The sequence below is a fragment of the Clarias gariepinus genome, chromosome 13, assembly GCF_024256425.1.
Source record: "Clarias gariepinus isolate MV-2021 ecotype Netherlands chromosome 13, CGAR_prim_01v2, whole genome shotgun sequence".
NCBI classification, from domain to species: domain Eukaryota; kingdom Metazoa; phylum Chordata; class Actinopteri; order Siluriformes; family Clariidae; genus Clarias; species Clarias gariepinus.
In genome coordinates this window covers 1,229,591-1,248,909 of record NC_071112.1, presented here as the reverse complement: position 1 = coordinate 1,248,909, position 19,319 = coordinate 1,229,591, and the positions used below count along the sequence as shown (strand labels likewise).

General features: G+C 37.9%; 2 protein-coding genes across 2 annotated transcripts; both read left to right on the top strand.

Moving 5' to 3' along the window:
• Positions 1-2,737: 2,737 nt before the first annotated feature.
• LOC128536175 (potassium channel subfamily K member 16-like) lies at positions 2,738-5,722 on the top strand. The gene is made up of 5 exons (XM_053510344.1): positions 2,738-2,991; positions 3,082-3,196; positions 3,360-3,526; positions 4,774-4,942; positions 5,170-5,722. The coding sequence occupies exons 1-5, from the start codon at positions 2,779-2,781 to the stop codon at positions 5,433-5,435; spliced, it is 930 nt and encodes a 309-aa protein (XP_053366319.1). The 5' UTR covers positions 2,738-2,778; the 3' UTR covers positions 5,436-5,722.
• A 1,454-nt stretch (positions 5,723-7,176) lies between these two features.
• Positions 7,177-19,319, top strand: kcnk17 (potassium channel, subfamily K, member 17). The gene is made up of 5 exons (XM_053510313.1): positions 7,177-7,618; positions 17,484-17,598; positions 17,770-17,936; positions 18,101-18,269; positions 18,387-19,319. The coding sequence occupies exons 1-5, from the start codon at positions 7,385-7,387 to the stop codon at positions 18,626-18,628; spliced, it is 927 nt and encodes a 308-aa protein (XP_053366288.1). The 5' UTR covers positions 7,177-7,384; the 3' UTR covers positions 18,629-19,319.

The following is a 19,319-nucleotide window of genomic DNA, read 5'->3' as shown; positions in this document are numbered from 1 at the left end:
CCTGTCAGGTAAATTTAAACCCTGAACATACGTCACATTTTACTTTGCTTTTTGTGTTTTATTACCTACTTTACATTGGCTCCCAGCTTTAATAAGTTTATCCTGAGAAACACCGAAGCTGTTTTATTTAACCGTCAACGCAGGAGCTCGAGACAACATCACGGCTCTCGAAATAACTGATGCTGGAGCATTAAACAGGGAAATCCAGCAAATCTTTTTTGTTTAGTTTTTTGCAGAAATGTACAGTTTTAAGAAAGGTTAAGAAGTTCCAGCCATTCTGCATTTGCGTTTCTGTGAACCTATTTGTTTGAAGCCTAGACAGCTGAAAAGAAATTTGCATCGCGAGGCACTTTCTTTGGGCTCATGCTTTCAGAAATGGTTAAAGCTATATTAGGTCGGGGCCTGCTTTTAATTTAATTTAATTTAATTTGCTTTATTATTTGTTATGCTCCTGTAACACAATCAGTTTTCCGTGTAAATACAAAGAAAAATATTAAAATCTTGGTGTTTATTTATTTTTGTTTTTGATTGGTTAATTTTTTTTACATTTCTAGTTATAATAAAATTTTATTATAAATGTTGATAAAAAAAGAGTTGTATTCTACATGAAACTTTAATGACTTATAAACTGAGATTAAATAAGAGAGACAAATACTGTATAAACAACATTTTTTAAGTCAAATACTAACCAAACAGATAAGGAAAGGGAAAGTACTAAAAACGTGCATTAACTAGTAGAAATGAGCATTAACAACACACTGAACAAAGCAAAGTTAGGAAAACCAAACAGAGATGTAACCTACACCTACCAACAACCTAATAACAACAACACAGAGCCACAAGTTAAAGAAATTCATCAACCCTAAAGGAACCAGTTCACTCCACCGAGAGGGAGGGATTAATTCTCACTTTGGATCTTTGTGTGTGGAGTTTGCATGTTCTTCATGTGATTATTGGGTTTCCTCCAGGTACTTCGGCTTCCTTCCAGAGTCCAGAGACATGGAGATCAGGTTAACTGGCATTTCCAAATTGTGAATGAGTGTGTGTGTGCTTGTGTGCCCTGTGATGGACTGGTACCACCATACTGTATGCTCCAGGCTTCACATGACCCTGTATTAGGGCATTTAGTATTAGTATTAGGTGGCCCCCGGCGGTGCACTAAACTCCTTTCACACCCTAAGACAGAGCTGACTCTGAGATCTGGGCCAAGTGTCTCGAATTCGAGGAAGGCACATTGTTCTTAACAGAGTTTTAGGGGAGAGCAGCGTCCATGTCGAGGCCGGAAGGAGGAGCGACTTCTACCTGTATACGTAGTAGGGCGTGAAACAACCATGACAAGACTAGAGGGGTGGAGCTTCATACTCAATTGACCAGGGGTGGAGCAACATCCTTCTTTAGTTCTTCTGTTTCTGTTGGTGAAATTTCAAAAAGTTGTTTTTCATACAGGAAATCCTTAAGCAGAGCTATTACATACTAATGATAACAAGAACTAGCTTGTCTTCAGCAGTGGTAGACAGTGAAGCAAACATGCGGTGGTTAGTTTCGCTGTTTTATTTAATGTAGCAAATAAGCTAGAGGCTAAAACGTTTCTTACATTTGTTCTGTTTGTTTTATTATTTGGGAATGTCGCAATTTGTACATTATTTTATCATTCTGTCTGACTGCTTACATAATTTCTAAAAAATATATAAATAAATCAAACATTATGATGAAACAGTTACTACTTGAGTATCTTTTCACTGGATACTTTTTAACTCTTACTCGAGTAATATTTTGGGTGACTACGTATCACTTCTACTTGAATGATATTTTTTTGAAGTCCAGCTACTCGTACTTGAGTAAATTTTTTGGCTACTCAACCCACCTCTGCTAACCTGTCATGCACCTGTTCTATCACTTAACAAAATGCAATTTTTTTTACGAACTTTTGTCCCTCTTCTACATTAATTATCCCTCTAATACATTAATCCAGTGGGTATAAAGGTATAAACTAGGCACAATCAAAACGCCTAGGCCTTGCACAGTAAACCATATTAAGGCTATTATTATCATTTCAATGCTATCAAATCTAAACCCCAGTTTAAGGCTGACGTATAAGACCCAGAGTATCGCGAGTTCATATCTTGTCCGTGAGGTAATATCTACATGGTATGCTGCATGAAATGAAGGAATAACCCCAAGCGAAGTGACTAATGTCTCTCTTACTACATTTAGTGCGCTTGACAAACGTTCTGCTATCAGATGAAACATTAACCAATGTTCTGCTGACATGGTGGAACTCCTGTGTTTTTAGCAGTGATAAATGAGCTTGTGGGAGACAGCTCTGGGTCCATATCGTGAGACTTATGCTCAGTCGTTGTCAGAGGAACCACAGGCTCACACGCAGTTCAGTCAAACATCCGTTTAACACTTTGGTGACCAATAAGGATGGCGAAAAACCGCCTCACATGTGGATCCTAATCTCCCACCTCACTTTGGACTTTTTCCGTTGACAGACTGACTTCTCAATTCCATGAATCCATATCGGGAGACTCTGCAGCCTGGTTAGGGTTTCTAATTCATTCTTTATTTAAATTTTGAACATTATTTTTGAGTTTGTCAGCAAGGATGGACGATTTCTTGGTATTTTTACTCCATAATCCTGTCTGATCATAAGATTTATTTTAACTACGGCAGTCTGAGGATTAAACTGCCCAAAGATCCCCACATTAGATTGAGTGTTATCTGATTAACGGTGGGAACTCTGGGCCCCTGTGTCGCCTGTGCTTGTGAGTATACATGGCTCAACTCCAGGTCACAAGTACAAGGTTTAGCTGGACCACCCTGCTGGCCCTGTCTCAATTTACTTACCTGCTATTGGGGGCCACCATTTTCCAACTGCTTGAGAAAGAGGCTGAGAGCCAAAATCGAAACCATTTTCAGATGGAGAAACTGTCCTTTCTGGCTAATTACACCTGCCTGGACGGAGCAGCCTTGGAGAAGTTTGTACAGGTCAGTGTCACTCTAAAACGACCGCTGTCTTTAGTGTTCAAACGTTTTGCTTCATGGACTTGTTGGATTACTATATATTTCTTACTGCAGGTGATTTTAGATGCAAGGGAGAGTGGGGTGAACCCTTCAGGAAACTCCACCAACCCAAGCAACTGGGATTTCGGCAGTTCTTTCTTCTTTGCAGGGACCGTTGTCACCACTATAGGCAAGTTAACTCTTAAAAAATATTTGACACCAATATGCTAAAGCACCGAATGTCATCTGTTGACTTGTGGCCGAGTTGGTCTTTCCTTAATCAGGAAAGCATGCTTTTGATATCTGACCATATGACTAACTTGATTAATCCGGATATTGTTCTCTCCCCAAAGGCTATGGAAATCTCTCACCCACCACTTACCCAGGTCAGGTTTTCTGTGTGTTCTATGCCCTGTGTGGGATCCCTCTTAACCTGGCCTTTTTGAATCAGCTTAGCAAGTGTCTCAGCATTCATCTGGGACGCTTGGAACACAGGATGGTGTCAATGGTGCCTCACAAGGTATTATAAGAGGTGTTTTTCATAATCATGTTATTCTAGTTACTTTTAAAATCTAACTATAATAGCATATCAAGAGGGGAAATGGTGTCATCTAGCACTCTAACTGTTTATTCGATGTGTCCTACTAGAGAAATTATTATATTGATGGTATATTAAGGTCTCAAACAGAGGGTTTGTGTTTTATATTCTCAATAATCCATCCAAATATCCATTAATGAACCTTAATTTTGTCTATGAATTTAGCCTGTAGCAACATGTTTTGCAAGTTTCTCATTTTAATGGACATGCTAGCAATGTTAAAGTTTGCTGGCGGTAATTCAGTGGTCAAGACTCAAGACTTTGACTATTGCTATAAAGATCCATCATTTATTTGTCCTTCCTTTCCATGATCTTTGGGAATTTGGGATAAGGCATTATATTCATGCGGACACACACTGAACATACACTGTTTGTAGCTATGTTTAAAATGTAGTATTGCTTTATTTTACATAAATATTGGAGAATATAATATTAATGGGGAACAAATGGAATCTCAGTCGTGTGATCATCTTTATATACCATAATGATTTAAAAGTATTTAAATACTTTCCTGTGAAATATACTTATTAAAGGGGACCTTAAAAATTCCCCTTTTTTTTAGACATTAATGCCCATAATCGAAAAAACAAAATGAAAAATGATTTGTTTTTTTGTTCACTTTCCATTTTTGTATGGGCTGGAGTTTAAAAAATCTATTTAGATTTTGCCCCTTTTTTTTCTCAGTTCTGTTGCTCTTTGTTATACACATACATTCTGTATATACAGGTGTTCTCAATAAATTAGAATATTACTGAAATGTTATTTATTTCAGCAGTTTATTTCAAAAAGTGAAAATCACATATAGATTCATTACACACAGACTAATATGCAGTATTTCAAGTGTTTATTTCTTCAAATTTTTATTTTTAAGACTTCCTAATATGACATTTTTTAAAGAAAATTTTTACCACAGGAAAAGTGTGAATATTTACAGCATTCAATACTTGGTCCAGTGTAGATATTTTAGTTTATATACACACACGGTATATGAATACACACACACACACACACACACACACACACACACACACATAAAACAGATGTTCTTGTCTTCAGGACACAAATAAATTGCTTAAAGTGATTGATACACAGTCATGTACAAATTAGTTGTGTACACTGAAGGCTTCACTATAGCTCCCTCTCAGAAGATGTGGATGTTTTGAGCGCAGCAGTGTGTGGAGGTGCTGGCGGTGGCCTTATTCCTGCTCATGGGCAGCGTGCTCTTCCTGATCTTCCCACCCATGATCTTCAGCTATGTGGAGGGCTGGTCATACGGAGAGGGCTTCTACTACGTCTTCATAACACTTAGTACCATCGGCTTTGGAGACTATGTGGTTGGTGAGTGTCTGGAATGTTTGAATTTAAATATAAGATGGTCAAACATAGAAGCTTTTTAGTTTTTTTTTTTTTAAATAAACCAAACTGCCTCTGAGAGTCTATTATGTTTTAAGAGTTATGTTTTCTTTTTTTTTTTTGTATGTACTTCTAGTCTTAATTACTGTACATGCTGTGTGAACCCCCCAGTGTTTCAAAGGTCTAATGTGAATTATCCTTATTATCACCAGGTAATGGCCAGGAGAAGCAAAACGTCTCATTGTACCGCTGTCTCGCTGCAGTCTGGATCATCTTCGCCCTGGCATGGCTTGCCCTTCTTCTCAACATAGGTGCCAGGATCATGGAGCATTTTCTCGGCCTCAAAAAGCTCCCTGTTTCTGCCAGGGATGAGCAAAGATCTTCGGTAAGAAAACCGGGCGATGGTCTGAGTACATCAGAGAACCAACTCCAAGAGAAGGAAAAGGAAAAAGGCTTCTTTAAAATCAGAATGGTTTAAGCCCTGTGGTTTTACACTCAAGAAATGAGCTTTTATCTATAAAGTGTACAGTTTGAACTATTTAGTTTTTTCTTTCTTGTTATGTTTTTCCAATATTTGCATACATCTAATGTGTACATTATACTCTGGATGTCATACATCACTTGTGCCATCTTAATGACTCTAACTACATTTACGACATTCTATTCATTTACAACAACTTCTTTATATTTTATGCACATGCAATGTTTTTAAATTGGCAGAGCCCAAATATTTCGGTCCACTATTCTGTGATTATGAAGCCAACATGAAGCCAGTGTCACAACTAAGGTGTCATTACTATGATTTTACGGTTTACACGAATGTTTGTTATAACATGAACAATTTTTACGTCCGGGAGCGGTCCAGAGAAATGCTCTATGATCCCTTCGGAATTTGTGGCGTGTGGTTCACAGTTCAGCTAAACCACCATGGGGTGCATACAGGGGAACAACTGTTGTCTTCTCTGCATACCTAATAAAGTGACTGGCAATGCCATTATGTCGTGGCAAGGAAGAATCCTTATGGAGAGCAGAGGAAACCGAATACCTGGCTCTCACAGAAATCCAAATTCGATAGCAAAGGAGCGCCTGAAATGAGGTTAGTGTTGAGTTGCAAAATCTTTGCAAAGATGTACATCTCATGCTAGCCTGCATGGGTTCTTCAGTTTTTTTAGTGTCACTACCAAAAGGGAAATAATCAAAATGAAACCTACGAGGATAAAATTGTACAATCATTCCACGGTTCAGAGGGAAGTGTCTTATGTGCAAACGAAGCTGCAATGAACGCCTCCCACGAGGAAGCCCAGAATCAGTTCTGGGAGATGACTGAAATGTTTGGGCCAAGTGTGAAAATGCCCTTAAAGTAATTTGTGAGTCAAACAAACCCAAATTAAAGTGTGGATGACAGGTTGGAGTTTTGGTAATAGTCATATGACTTCTAAGCACTTGTGTCTACACACTCGTCTTGTTAGTAGTGCATTATGCATTTGCATTTATCCTTTGAGTTTTCTTGTTGCATCTTGTTATTTGCATTCTCTTTTTGTTTTTTACATAGATTAGATTACCTCCAGGAAGAGCCGGTATTTAGTCAACTATCAAAATGCTTTGTACGTTTGTTTTTGGGCTTGTCACATTCAGAGAACACGTGTATGACGTATATATATATAGACAAGTCACGCAAGTTCTGCAAATTGCAATCTATCTATCTATCTATCTATCTATCTATCTATCTATCTATCTATCTATCTATCTATTTATCTATCTATATAGATAGATAGATAAATAGATAGATAGATAGATAGATAGATAGATAGATAGATAGATAGATAGATACATTGCAATTTGCAGAACTTGAGTGACTTGTCATAATGACGTGTTCTATATTATGTGTTTATGTATTATTATATTATATTATATATTATGTGTTTATGTATTATTATATTATATTATATTATATTATATTATATTATATTATATTATATGATATCATATGATATTATATTATATTATATTATGTTATATTATATTATATATTAACAACAGTCACTATAGAGTGAACGGGGGACTTTTAAGAAAAGAAAAGACCAAAACACTGCAATACCGACTATTTCTTGTGCTTTTGAATTCAGTTTAAAACCTCTTGCTTTTATTCTTGTTACATATTTACTGTACTTTGGTACCCTTTGTGTTGCAAGTAAATTTCTAATTAGATCGTTTGATTACACAAAAATGCCAGGCCTTACCACACTCCCTCAGTCCCTCTTTCGGTGGATAGATAAATCACAGTCAGTCATCATTTACATAGTATCCCTTAAAGGACGTAGCTTAATTTTCCTGTCATTCAAATGTGGGTAAATCCACACCCAACACCTATGCACTCTGGAATATCCACAAATTGGTAAACCTAGGAAGTAAGCCTCAGGAGCTACAATGGCCTCCATACGGTTAAAAAAACTTTTTAAAGACTTCAATTTTAGAAAATTCCTTTCTGTGCTGATGCTCGGAGTGGGGTACATGACATATGTCCTCCTTGGAGGGGTAATTTTCTGGAAGCTGGAAGGGGACGAAGTGATGACTGAAATTGTTGGGCTACAGCAGAGGAAAAATCAGATGCTTCAGATTTATCCATGTCTTGGAGAAAGTGGCCTTCAAGATATGGGAACGGTGAGTTAGGATTTGTTTTTTGTTTTTTAATAGGAAATGAAATTAGGCAGTAAAACAACAGTGGCTCATTTAGTCTTGCTCTTTTTGAATCATAAAACAGAAGCAATCAGAAGTGACAGGCATTAGGTTAAAATCTCTTAATGTCTGGTCTGGTCTAGATGCCCTTATTTTATAGATGGTTGATACTTACTGAATGGTTTATGGTAAATTAATAAACTGCTTTTATATACATTGTGAAAAAAAAACAAAAACAAAATCTCTGTATTTATATGATGAGATTTATATATATAAATATATATATATATATATATATATATATATATATATATATATATATATATATATATATATAAAATTTTCTTATATATATAAATGCATAAGTATTATACAATATTTATGTATATTCCTGCTTTTTAAATCAATCAGGCTTGTGATATTCACTAGTGGAAAACAGAAAGACAGAAACAGTCATAGTCACTACCACTCCCTGTGCACAAGTCAGCAGTCAGACTCCCATGCAAATAACCGATAGATGTAGTTAGAGTAAAGTTCATATGCTCCTCATACAGTGATAAAACAAAGAGCCGGCACCAAGAATTTAACAGACAAACCTGGTGTTCCAAAGTCTCGGGCTCAAGCCTAGGTTACATATTTACATATAAATATTTCATAAGCAGCTAAAACTCCCAAAAAAAACATTCAAAAACTTCTCATAACTTGGGACCAAAGACCAAAAATATAGATATAGTAAAAAATACCAAAGGCTGGTAAAAACACTATCCAATGATTAAAGAAAATAATGTTATTACTTTTATTTGAATAATATTCCCACACACTGTAATATCTTACCTAAAATAATCTCATGGCCGCTGTGGCCACAGTTATTTAAACTGTATCATATTTACATGCTGAATTATATTCAAGCATAATATATTATATTTACATACAGCAACACAGTTGGTCATATGAGCTGGCATTAAGCTACTTTGAATGTTGTTGAGTCATCACCATCATGTTATCATTTGCTCTGCATAAAAAGTACAACAATATGAATTTATTCATTTATGAATTTATTCATATTAATAACATGAATCTTAAAGGAGAATGCATTACAGAAAGCCTGGACTGTTATGCATTCTGCAAATTACCATACAAGCACTAACAAACAAATTATATTTATTTTTTAGCAGCATCTTCTTAATATGTCCTCATACACAGCCTTGATTTGCATTAACAATACATACAGCTCAGTTGAACAGTAGTTCTCTGATATAGAATTCAATTCAATTCAATTTTATTTGTATAGCGCTTATAACAATTGACATTTTCGCAAAGCAGCTTTACACAATCAAAAGAATTATTAAAGTTTAAATGAAATGTGAATGTGTTTGAATTAAAATTATTTCAAGGAAAAACTCCCTGAGATGTCAGTAAGAAGAAACCTTGAGAGGAACCGGACTCAACAGGGAACCCATCCTCATCTGGGTGATAACAGATAGCAGGGATTGATCTGCACTCATACTGTGTGTTAGGAGGCTGGAAGTTCAGTTATAAATCAACTCATAGTGGCAATCACTATATTTTAAAGCACATCTATCGTGGTTCAATGTGCACCGTCATGGTAGGCAGAGAATAATGAGGAAATGTACTAAAAGAACTATAAAATGTTTAATGAGAGATAGCTAACTATTGTTATGAGCTTTAATTGCTCAACCTAATTGAAAATATATACCCAAAGTCAAATACTGAAATTCTGCTCATGTTTATTTGAAAGAAACAAAACTAACAATTATTTAATTAGCTAGCTTCTGTTATAGCACATAATAGGAGTTAAGATCAACAGGGCAGAGAGCGATAAACTGTAGGGGTATAGAATATTCACAAGTTTACAATATACATCTGTTCATACCTTCCCATATAATGGAAAAACATGTTGAGATATGCGTATTTCACTCAATTTATATAACACTTTAAACAGTAGAATATTTATTATTATTATTATTTATTTATTTATTTATTACCCCTGATCTTTCCCTACTTTAGTCAGTGCTAATATTCCCACACATTTTGGGTCTCTCCCGTCCCAGACAGCTCTCACGGCACGGCAAAGGCTGTCATCTGCTTTCTGAATCATGTTTTGCCAGCTGACCAGATCTTTTCAAATTGTTGCACATGCAATCCCAAGGAATGGAGGAACACACTCAGAGGAACGCGCCGTCCACAGCTGGGCTCACAGATGCTTGGCTAGTGTTGCCGTGATTTATATGACGAGCACTTCTAGGACCCCAACCACACGACACGACTGTAGCATTATCGGGATTTGCACTCGTGATAGGGATTATTCAAAAAAAATAATATATATATATTTTTATATTTGATTTATTCTACTAACAGATTGTTTCCCAAACACCCCAAGATTTTCTTTTCCCTGTTTCTGCTTAAAGGCTACTCACAGGATAGCAGAGAAATATGGAGATGAAAGACCCAAACGTTATCAACATGCTATATTGTTTTTAATTTTAAAAAGTGTCAAATAAAAAGTAGTTAATGTAAGACGATTAAATGAGCCTCAGTTTATGTGAGTAAATAACAAATTTGTGCCATCACAGCTAAATAATTATTGCATTGTTAATTAATGTAAAATTATAGTACAGACAACAACAAAACATTTTAAGTTACACAAATACTTGTTGTGTTTCAGAATCAGTTAAACAGGAGGGTGAGCGTGCCTTTAATAAGTGTTTTTACATGTAAAAAAGCTTATGTATGTACAACAGTAAAGACTACACGAAAGCTCCGTGTAATCTATATAGTGTGAATGTTCTCGAATTCATTACCATTTTTACACTGAACATTTATCTTGGAATGTACCAGGATAGATTAAGAAGCAAGTGAATTTTAGGGCATAAACTACTTTTGGAGCACGGGAATCTTCAGGTTATCCATGTGGCCTCATTCACGTCAAACAGAAGGCAAGTCATGAATGCAGGAAGCTTTATGTAGAAATAAAGAATCAGGATGAATCTGGCAGGTCTAAAGGACGAGAGGAGGCACAGCATCAGAAGTATGTCGGGATTTTTCACTGATGTCACATTTGGGTTTAAATAGGTTCCATAATGAAGGGAAGTTTTAATGTTATTAAACAACAACAAGAAAACCTTTCATCTGTCTGGGCTAAAAACTACGGCTAATGATAATGCTAACACAAAAAAAGAGCACAGATACAACAGGAAATTAACAGTGGTGACAAGTGCAGTGAAAACAACAGTGACGACACACAACATACACACAACAAACACAAGCCGAAGAACAAACTAAACCACAGACTAATCAAATGAAACAAATACAATTGACATCACATGACCATGACCGGTGGTATAGTAAACAGAAAATACTGGGAAATAGCGTCTAATAAGCATCTACTTTAGCCTTTGACTGGATAGTTCCTGCAGCGATTAACACATTTTTGTTAACATCTAACTGAACTGCTGCGGTGAGTAGCTTCTCTTTTCTTAAACAACCATGTTGCAAGACATATTCGCCTGTATCAAGTGGAGAAATGTCTTAGTGACGTTGCATCATAAACATACTGACAGTGTAAATCATAGCCAAGTTCAATATTGAAAGTAAGAGCATTTCCCCATTCACATCAAGATGATGAGAACTCATGGGATTGAACTAAACAGCAGTGTGTTCATGAGAAAACCACTTGTACTATAGTGGGACTCATCAGGAAAAAAGTTCAGTTTGCTTTGGAGCATAAAGACTGGACTTTGGAGTGATGGAGAAAGGTCATGTGACCTGATGAGTCCAGTCTGAGCCTATTCCAGAGTGATGGGCGTGTCAGGGTGAGAAGGGAAGGACATGAAGCGATGCTCCCATCATGCATAGTGTCCACTGTACAAGCCTCTGGAGACAGTGTTATGATCTGGGGTTGATCAGTTACTCAGGTCGAGACTCCGTAACGTTATGGGGCAATAAAATGAAGTCAGCTGACCACCTGAATGTACTGAATCACCAGGTTATCACATCTATGGAGGGTTTTCTTCTTCCCCAATGACTTGACCATATTCCAGGACTTGGAGTGTGAGTAGATCTGGGAGCACGATGAATCATAAACAGGCCACGATAGCGGTCCAACTTTAACCTCACTGAATACCTTTGGGATGTGCTTGAGAAGAATCTCAGTCTGGTTGAAAAAAAAATGTTATGACATTGCATAAGGTTGTTGAAACAGTATCTAATCCCACCAAGGTCTCAACTTCGAACTACACATTACTGAAAAGGCCATCCAGAATAATTTTTTCATTAATGTCCCTTAATATTATTAAACTGTTGTCCATCAACTAGCTAGTTATGTTGTGGGTCATATCAGTGGACCTAATATCACTCACTCACTCATCTTCTATACCACTTTATCCTGTACTCAGGGTCGCAGGGTTCATATGGCTTTTCCAGGAGGCTTAGGGCACAAGGCGGGGTAAACCCTGGACAGAGTGCCAATCCATCACAGGGCACACACATACACACACTCATTTACACACTATGGGCAATTTGAGAACACCAATTAGCCTAATCTGCATGTCTTTGGACTATGGGAGGAAACCGGAGTACCCGGAGGAAACCCACTAATCACAGGGAGAACATAAAAAACTCCATGCACACAGAGACGGGAATCAAACCTGGCCGGGAATCAAACCCGGACCCAGAAGGTGCAAGGCGACAGTGTTAACATCTCCACCGCCGTGCCACCGGACCTAATATCATCTTTTTGAATAACTTTACCTAGAGGAAATATACAGAGAACAGTTCTATTAACACTTAGAATTTTATAATTGTCAGTCAGATAAGACATGAGCTTTCTCAAGTCTGCGTAGAATGCTGTTAGTCATCATAACAAGAACTGCACTGACGTCAAGCAATTTACATTTACCTAATTCAGCGGAAATTGTAAAAAAAAAAAAAAGTGCCTTATAAGAATATACTGCATATAGCGATTCGTGCTGTGGCCTTGCACCTCCAAGGTCGAGGTTTCGATTCAAGTCTGTTCTCGCTTTATACTCAGTGGGTATTTTTTATGGACATGTGGACCAGGCTCTTTGATATTTCTAAATTGCTCATAGTGTGTGTGTGTAATGAATTAGCACCCTGCCTCGTGCCTACAGTCTCCTGGGTAGGCTAAAGGCCACATGGGACCTTGTACAGGATAAGCAGTGAAAAGATTAAATGAGTGAAAAGAAAAGAGAGTACATGACACTGTTTAAGGTTAAAGACCAACAGCTGCAGGTTGTTGATGCTGGGATAGGGACGATCCGAATACAGTACAGAGTCAGAATCCTATACGTTTTATATTCACAGTCATACTGTATGTACAGTATATATCATGTTGTATAGTATGTGTGCTACCCAAATTCTTCTTCTTCTTTGTCTTTCAAATGAACTGAAATTAATACTTGACTGATTAATTCAATGAACTCGTAATTATGAGAACGGTTATGGTGATAACTTTGGAAAAGTACCACAGGGTTCTGGTACTGCTCACCACTCGCAGTTCAAACTCCTAAAACTGCTGTGCTCACGTCAAAACCCACACAAACATTCGAATGCACTTTGCAATGCAAATGAAGTAACACATTGGCCTTCTGAGCTCTTAGAATACAATGGTTTGAATATGAAACAAGTATATTTAATAATGTTTTGTTTTAACTATTAAAAGGGACTATGATATAGCTCTGGATGAGGGATTTAAAATATTATTAGTGATACAAATAAATTGCAGGGGTTTTCAGGAATAATGCAACCAAAAACAGTTTTATAGTAAATTTTCATAAAACCACAGAATACAACTATGCACAGAACCCAACAATACACAATACAGTACATCAAATGTATTTCAGTTTGCCGGTAAGGTAGTGTTGAAACGCTTCTCTTCTGTAATATAATATCAGTATTTGAAGCAGAAATGATCAGTAATGTAATTTGTAGTTCTGATCATGTATGTACCTTTTTTGGAGGTATGCAGTACAACTGAATGTAAATGATTGTTGCAGCATTTTGTTTATATAAGAAGAAAATGGACTTTTATAAACCTATCATACAGTGGGGCGAAAAGGATTTATTCAGCCACTAATTGTGCAAGTTCTCCCCCTTAAAAAGACGAGAGAGGCCTGTAATTTTCATCATAGGTATACCTCAACTATGAGAGACAAGATAAGAAAAATCCAGAAAATCACATTGTAGGATTTTTAAAGAATTTATTTGCAAATTATGGTGGAAAATAAGTATTTGGTCACCTACAAACAAGCAAGATTTCTGGCTCTCACAGACCTGTAACTTCTTCTTTAATGTATTAATGGCATCTGTTATCAGTATAAAAGACACCCGTCCACAACCTTAAACAGTCACACTCCAAACTCCACTATGGCCAAGACCAAAGAGGTCACCAGTAACAAAACTGTAGACCTGCACCAGGCTGGGAAGACTGAATCTGCAGTAGGGAAGCAGCTTGGAGTGAAGAAATCAACTGTGGGAGCAATTATTAGAAACTGGAAGACATACAAGACCACTGATAATCTCCCTCCATCTGGGGCTCCACACAAGATCTCACCCCGTGGGGTCAAATGATCACAAGAACTGTGAGCAAAAATCCCAGAACCACACGGGGGACCTAGTGAATGACCTGCAGAGAGCTGAGACCAAAGTAACAAAGGCTTCCATCAGTAACACACTGCGCCGCCAAGGACTCAAATCCTGCAGTGCCAGACGTGTCCCCCTGCTTAAGCCAGGACATGTCCAGGCCCGTCTGATGATTGTTAGCAAACATTTGGATGATCCAGAAGAGAATTGGAAGAATGTCATATGGTCAGATGAAACCAAAATAGAACTTTTTGGTAAAAACTCAGCTGTCGTGTTTGAAGGAGAAAGAATGCTGAGTTGCATCCAAAGAACACCAGACCTACTGTGAAGCACGGGGGTGGAAACATCATGCTTTGGGACTGTTGTTCTGCAAAGGGACCAGGATGACTGATCCGTGTAAAGGAAAGAATGAGATTTTGAGTCAAAACCTCCTTCCATCAGCAAGGGCATTGAAGATGAAACATGGCTGGGTCTTTCAGTGTGACAATGATCCCATTAAAAATCCTACAATGTGATTTTCTGGATTTTCCAGGTAGACTTGTAAGAAGTTCCAGTCCTGAACTATCAAACTGTCAAGTCCCCAGAGAAACAGTTGCCAACACCAGTCAAGGCCAGAACCATTTTCTAGGTAGAGAGAATCATTTCCAGACACCAGACGTATCCCAGAGAGACACACGGGGCATCCATGTGACGAGATCTTCAGCCAGAAGCGGGGCACCAGGATGGGTCAGACAGGTCCGGAGGGCAAAGGGAGTCTGGATCACTGGCAGCTCGGGAACGACATGTGTAGCTCGACAGAGAGAGAGAGAAAGAGTGAAAGGGGGAGACAGGAGGAGAGAGGAAAGAGAAAGAGGGGGGGGAAGAGAAGAAGAGGAGAGATAACAGTTAGGTCTGGTCACAGTCACACAATGTATAATGTGAATGTATATTAACTGTAGAGTGCAAGCAGAGACTCCGGCAGGACTGACTATGACATCATAACTAAAAGGGAGAGCCAGAAGGAAACACAAACATGAGGGGGAACTGAGATGTAAAGCAACCAATCACCTCACCGTCAGCAAACCTGAGTGATCAATGAGAGTGAGGAAGACAGCATCCAAACATACCAGTTCACCATAATACTCTACGTCCATGAGTCCCCCAGATCTGCTCCTTTACCTAAGGCTAATCTATTTATAAAAATGCTTGGCTAAATAAATAGGTTTTTAGCCTGGACTTAAACACTGAGACTGTGTCTGAGTCCCGAACACTATTTGGAAGACTATCCCATAACTTTGGGGCTTTGTAAGAAAAAGCTCTGCCCCCAGCTGTATTTTTCATAATACGCGGTACTGATAAGCAGCCTGCATCCTTTGATCGAAGTAGGCGTGACGGTTAGGTACTGCGGCGCTACACCATTTAATGCTTTATATGTCAAGAGTAGTATTTTAAAATCAATGCAAAATTTCACAGGGAGCCAATGGAGTGAAGATAAGATAGGGGTGATGTGCTCATATCTTCTGGCTCTAGTGAGGACTCTCGCTGCTGCATTCTGGACTAGCTGAAGCTTATTTATGCATCTAGCTGAACAACCAGACAGTAAGGCATTACAATAGTCCAACCTAGAGGTGATAAAAGCATGAACTAGTTTTTCTGCATCGTTTAGCGACAATAAATTTCTTATCCTGGCAATATTTCTGAGGTGAAAGAATGCTATCCTGGTAATATTATCTACATGAGCTTCAAATGAAAGGCTGGAATCAATAATCACACCGAGGTCTTTCACTGTTGCACTTGATGGAACAGAAAGGCCATCTAAAGTTACGGTGTGATCTAAAATTTTACTCCTAGCTGTATGCGGTCCTATGACTAGAACTTCTGTCTTATCCGGATTTAGCAGAAGGAAGTTAATTAGCATCCAATTTCTTATGTCCTGCACACATTGCTCAATTTTAGTAAGCTGTTTTTTCTCATCAGGTTTTGCTGAGACATATAACTGTGTATCGTCAGCATAACAATGAAAACTAACACCATGCTTACGGATTATGTTGCCCAGAGGAAGCATGTAAAGGGAAAAAAGCAGTGGACCTAAAACTGAACCCTGCGGAACGCCAAACTCTACTAGAGAACATGCAGAATAATCACCATTTAAGTCTACATACTGATAACGATGGGTCAGATAGGATCTGAGCCAGGAGAGGGCTGTACCCTTAATTCCTACTACATTTTATAATCTGTGAAGAAGAATAGCGTGATCAACGGTTTCAAAAGCTGCACTGAGGTCGAGTAATACAAGCATGGTTACACAACCTTGATCAGAGGCCAATAGGAGGTCATTTACTACTTTAACGAGTGCTGTCTCTGTACTGTGATGAGGCCTAAATCCTGACTGATACAGTTCATGTATGCCATTCCTATGTATATATGAGCATAGCTGCTCCGCTACTATCTTTTCCAGAATCTTAGAGATAAAGGGGAGGTTTGATATTGGCCTGTAACTGGACAGCTGACAGGGGTCGAGGTCAGGTTTCTTAATTATTGGTTTGATAACTGCTCATTTAAAAGATTTTGGAACATAACCAATGCTGAGTGAAGAATTAATTATTCTCAACAGGGGTTCTGTTATTGCTGGTACTATCTGTTTAAGAAAATGTGTCAGTACAGGATCTAATATACAGGTTGATGAATTTGCAGAAGAGATGAGTGAAATTAGTTCATTCTCTTCAAGGGGAGTGAAGTATTCTAGGTTCTGGTCTGACATGGCTAGATTAACATCTGCATCAATTACATTGTTCGGTTTCAAAACCTCAATTTTGTGTCTCATAGTTGAGGTTTACCTATGATGAAAATTACAGGCCTCTCTCATCTTTATTAGTGGGAGAACTTGCACAATTGGTGGCAGAAAAAAAATGTTTTTGCCCCACTGTAAAAATATCGGGTTCCCTGATGAGTCTGGTTCCTCTCAAGGTTTCTGCATATTGCCATCCCAGGGAGGTTCCCCTCAGCACTATGCACATTTTCTCAAACATTTCATACACATTTCAATAATTTATTGTAATTCTGTAGAAGAAATTATGGAAATGTGTATGAAGTGCTCTGCAACAATAAGCATTGTTAAAAGCATTACACAAATAAAATGAAATTAAATATACATGTGGTGTGTTTAAAATTTAACATAAAGGTTTTGTAGCAATTAAGTTTTGTTCGTGTGCCGAAGACTCACATGGTGTTGTGTATTTCTGTCTTTAAGTTTATAGATGATATATCCAAGTATGGGATGAGTCTGAAAAGTAACAAGACAGCGGGAGGCTTCTGGAAGTTCACGAGCTCGGCAGTGTTCGCTGCTGCAGTGGTGACAACTATCGGTAAGAGACGGATGGATCTTGTTTTGTTGCGATAGAATCGATCCTTTATGCCTAATAATATGACTTTTCTCATTGTGTATAGTACAGGATATTAACTCTGTTGGTCAACATAAATCTTTGTTATATCCTGGTTGTTAAAATGCACCTATACTGTATATATGTTCTGTAAAGGCTACGGGAACATCGTACCTACTACAATACAAGGCCGGGTGTTTTGTGTGATCTTCGCCATTTTTGGAATTCCACTGAACATGGTGGTCCTGAATCAAGTGGGAAAGTACATGCTGGCCATCGAAAGAAATTTCTGCACCATGATCGCAAAAAAGACCAGCCACCAGGTGAAATTTCAGTCCATTCATAATGTTTGGCATCTATTAGCATTAATTAGTTAGGTCTAAATAAATGGGAATAAATAAGCCGCTTGAACACATCATAAAAAAAAAATATTTGATGGATACAGATTTTCATGTTGCTTTCATTCAGCTTTTGTGTTTCTTTTCAGAAATTTGTTCTGGTGTCCCTCCACTTTGCATCATTTATTGGCTCGGGAATCCTCTATCTGGTGGTCCCTATGGTCTTTTTTCAACAATATGAAGATTGGAGTTTAACAGAGGGCATGTACTATTGCTTTATCACTCTCAGTACAGTAGGCTTTGGAGATTTTGTTGCAGGTAAGGGTTTAAAATCCACACCCACATACACAAACTCTGGAAACACCACACCCAAGAGCTCATTTCCTTATGTGCTTATCCTCATTCTCTCTTTTCCATCATTCTCTGTCTTTTCAGCGTACAACCCTGACGAGGCTTACCCGGTCTGGTATGGATATATTATAGGAGTTTGGATATTTTTCGGCATGGCTTGGCTGGCTTTAGTGATCAATCACACTATTGAACTTTTGGGCAAGTTTAATGCTTACCTTAATTCGGGCAAAAAAAATGCCAAGGAAAACACATCACAAGAGCAGGAGCTAGAAGAGACGCAAGAGAAAGAGCCCGAGGAAAAGGAAACAGATGAAGCTCGAGAATGATACACACACACACACACCAAAATACATATATGCAAATATATAAATATATACACACACACACACACACACACACCCAGGGTGCCCCCAAAGTCTGGATTCATAAGAAAACAAGCAAATGCTGTAAAATTCAGCAGTAACTTTTCTGTCTGAAGAGTCCTGGCTTGTGTTCATGAGAACGAGTTCTTTTCCGATCCTCTGTCATTAGTTTCTTAGTCTGAACCACTTTACTGGCTCCCTCTAATTCCTTCCCTCTACATTAACTGTGCTCTTACCACTAACCAGGGAACTGGATGTCTCTCCCTGGCATTGACCAATACATTTACATAAGCAACTTAAAAATAAAAACCTGTCGTCAGATACGACTTCATACTTAGTGCTGCCAATATCAAGTGGAACGCTTACAGTTGGTTTTGCACTATCGTTTTTAAACGCTGTGCGTGAAGCCTTACAATTTTTTTTTTGTGGATTTCCCTCTCGAGCACCAGGACTGACTGATGGCCTACTGTACTGTACATCACTAAATATCAACAAGGTCCACTAGAGGGCACTGCAAATCCAGCTATTTGTACATCCTATTTAACTCCTGAAGATGATGTTCATTTTAATTTGCGTTGGTCGGTGTGCTATATAAAATGTCCATTTTCTTTATTATTTATTTTTTAGTATAAAAATGTATCATTTGTTATTGTAT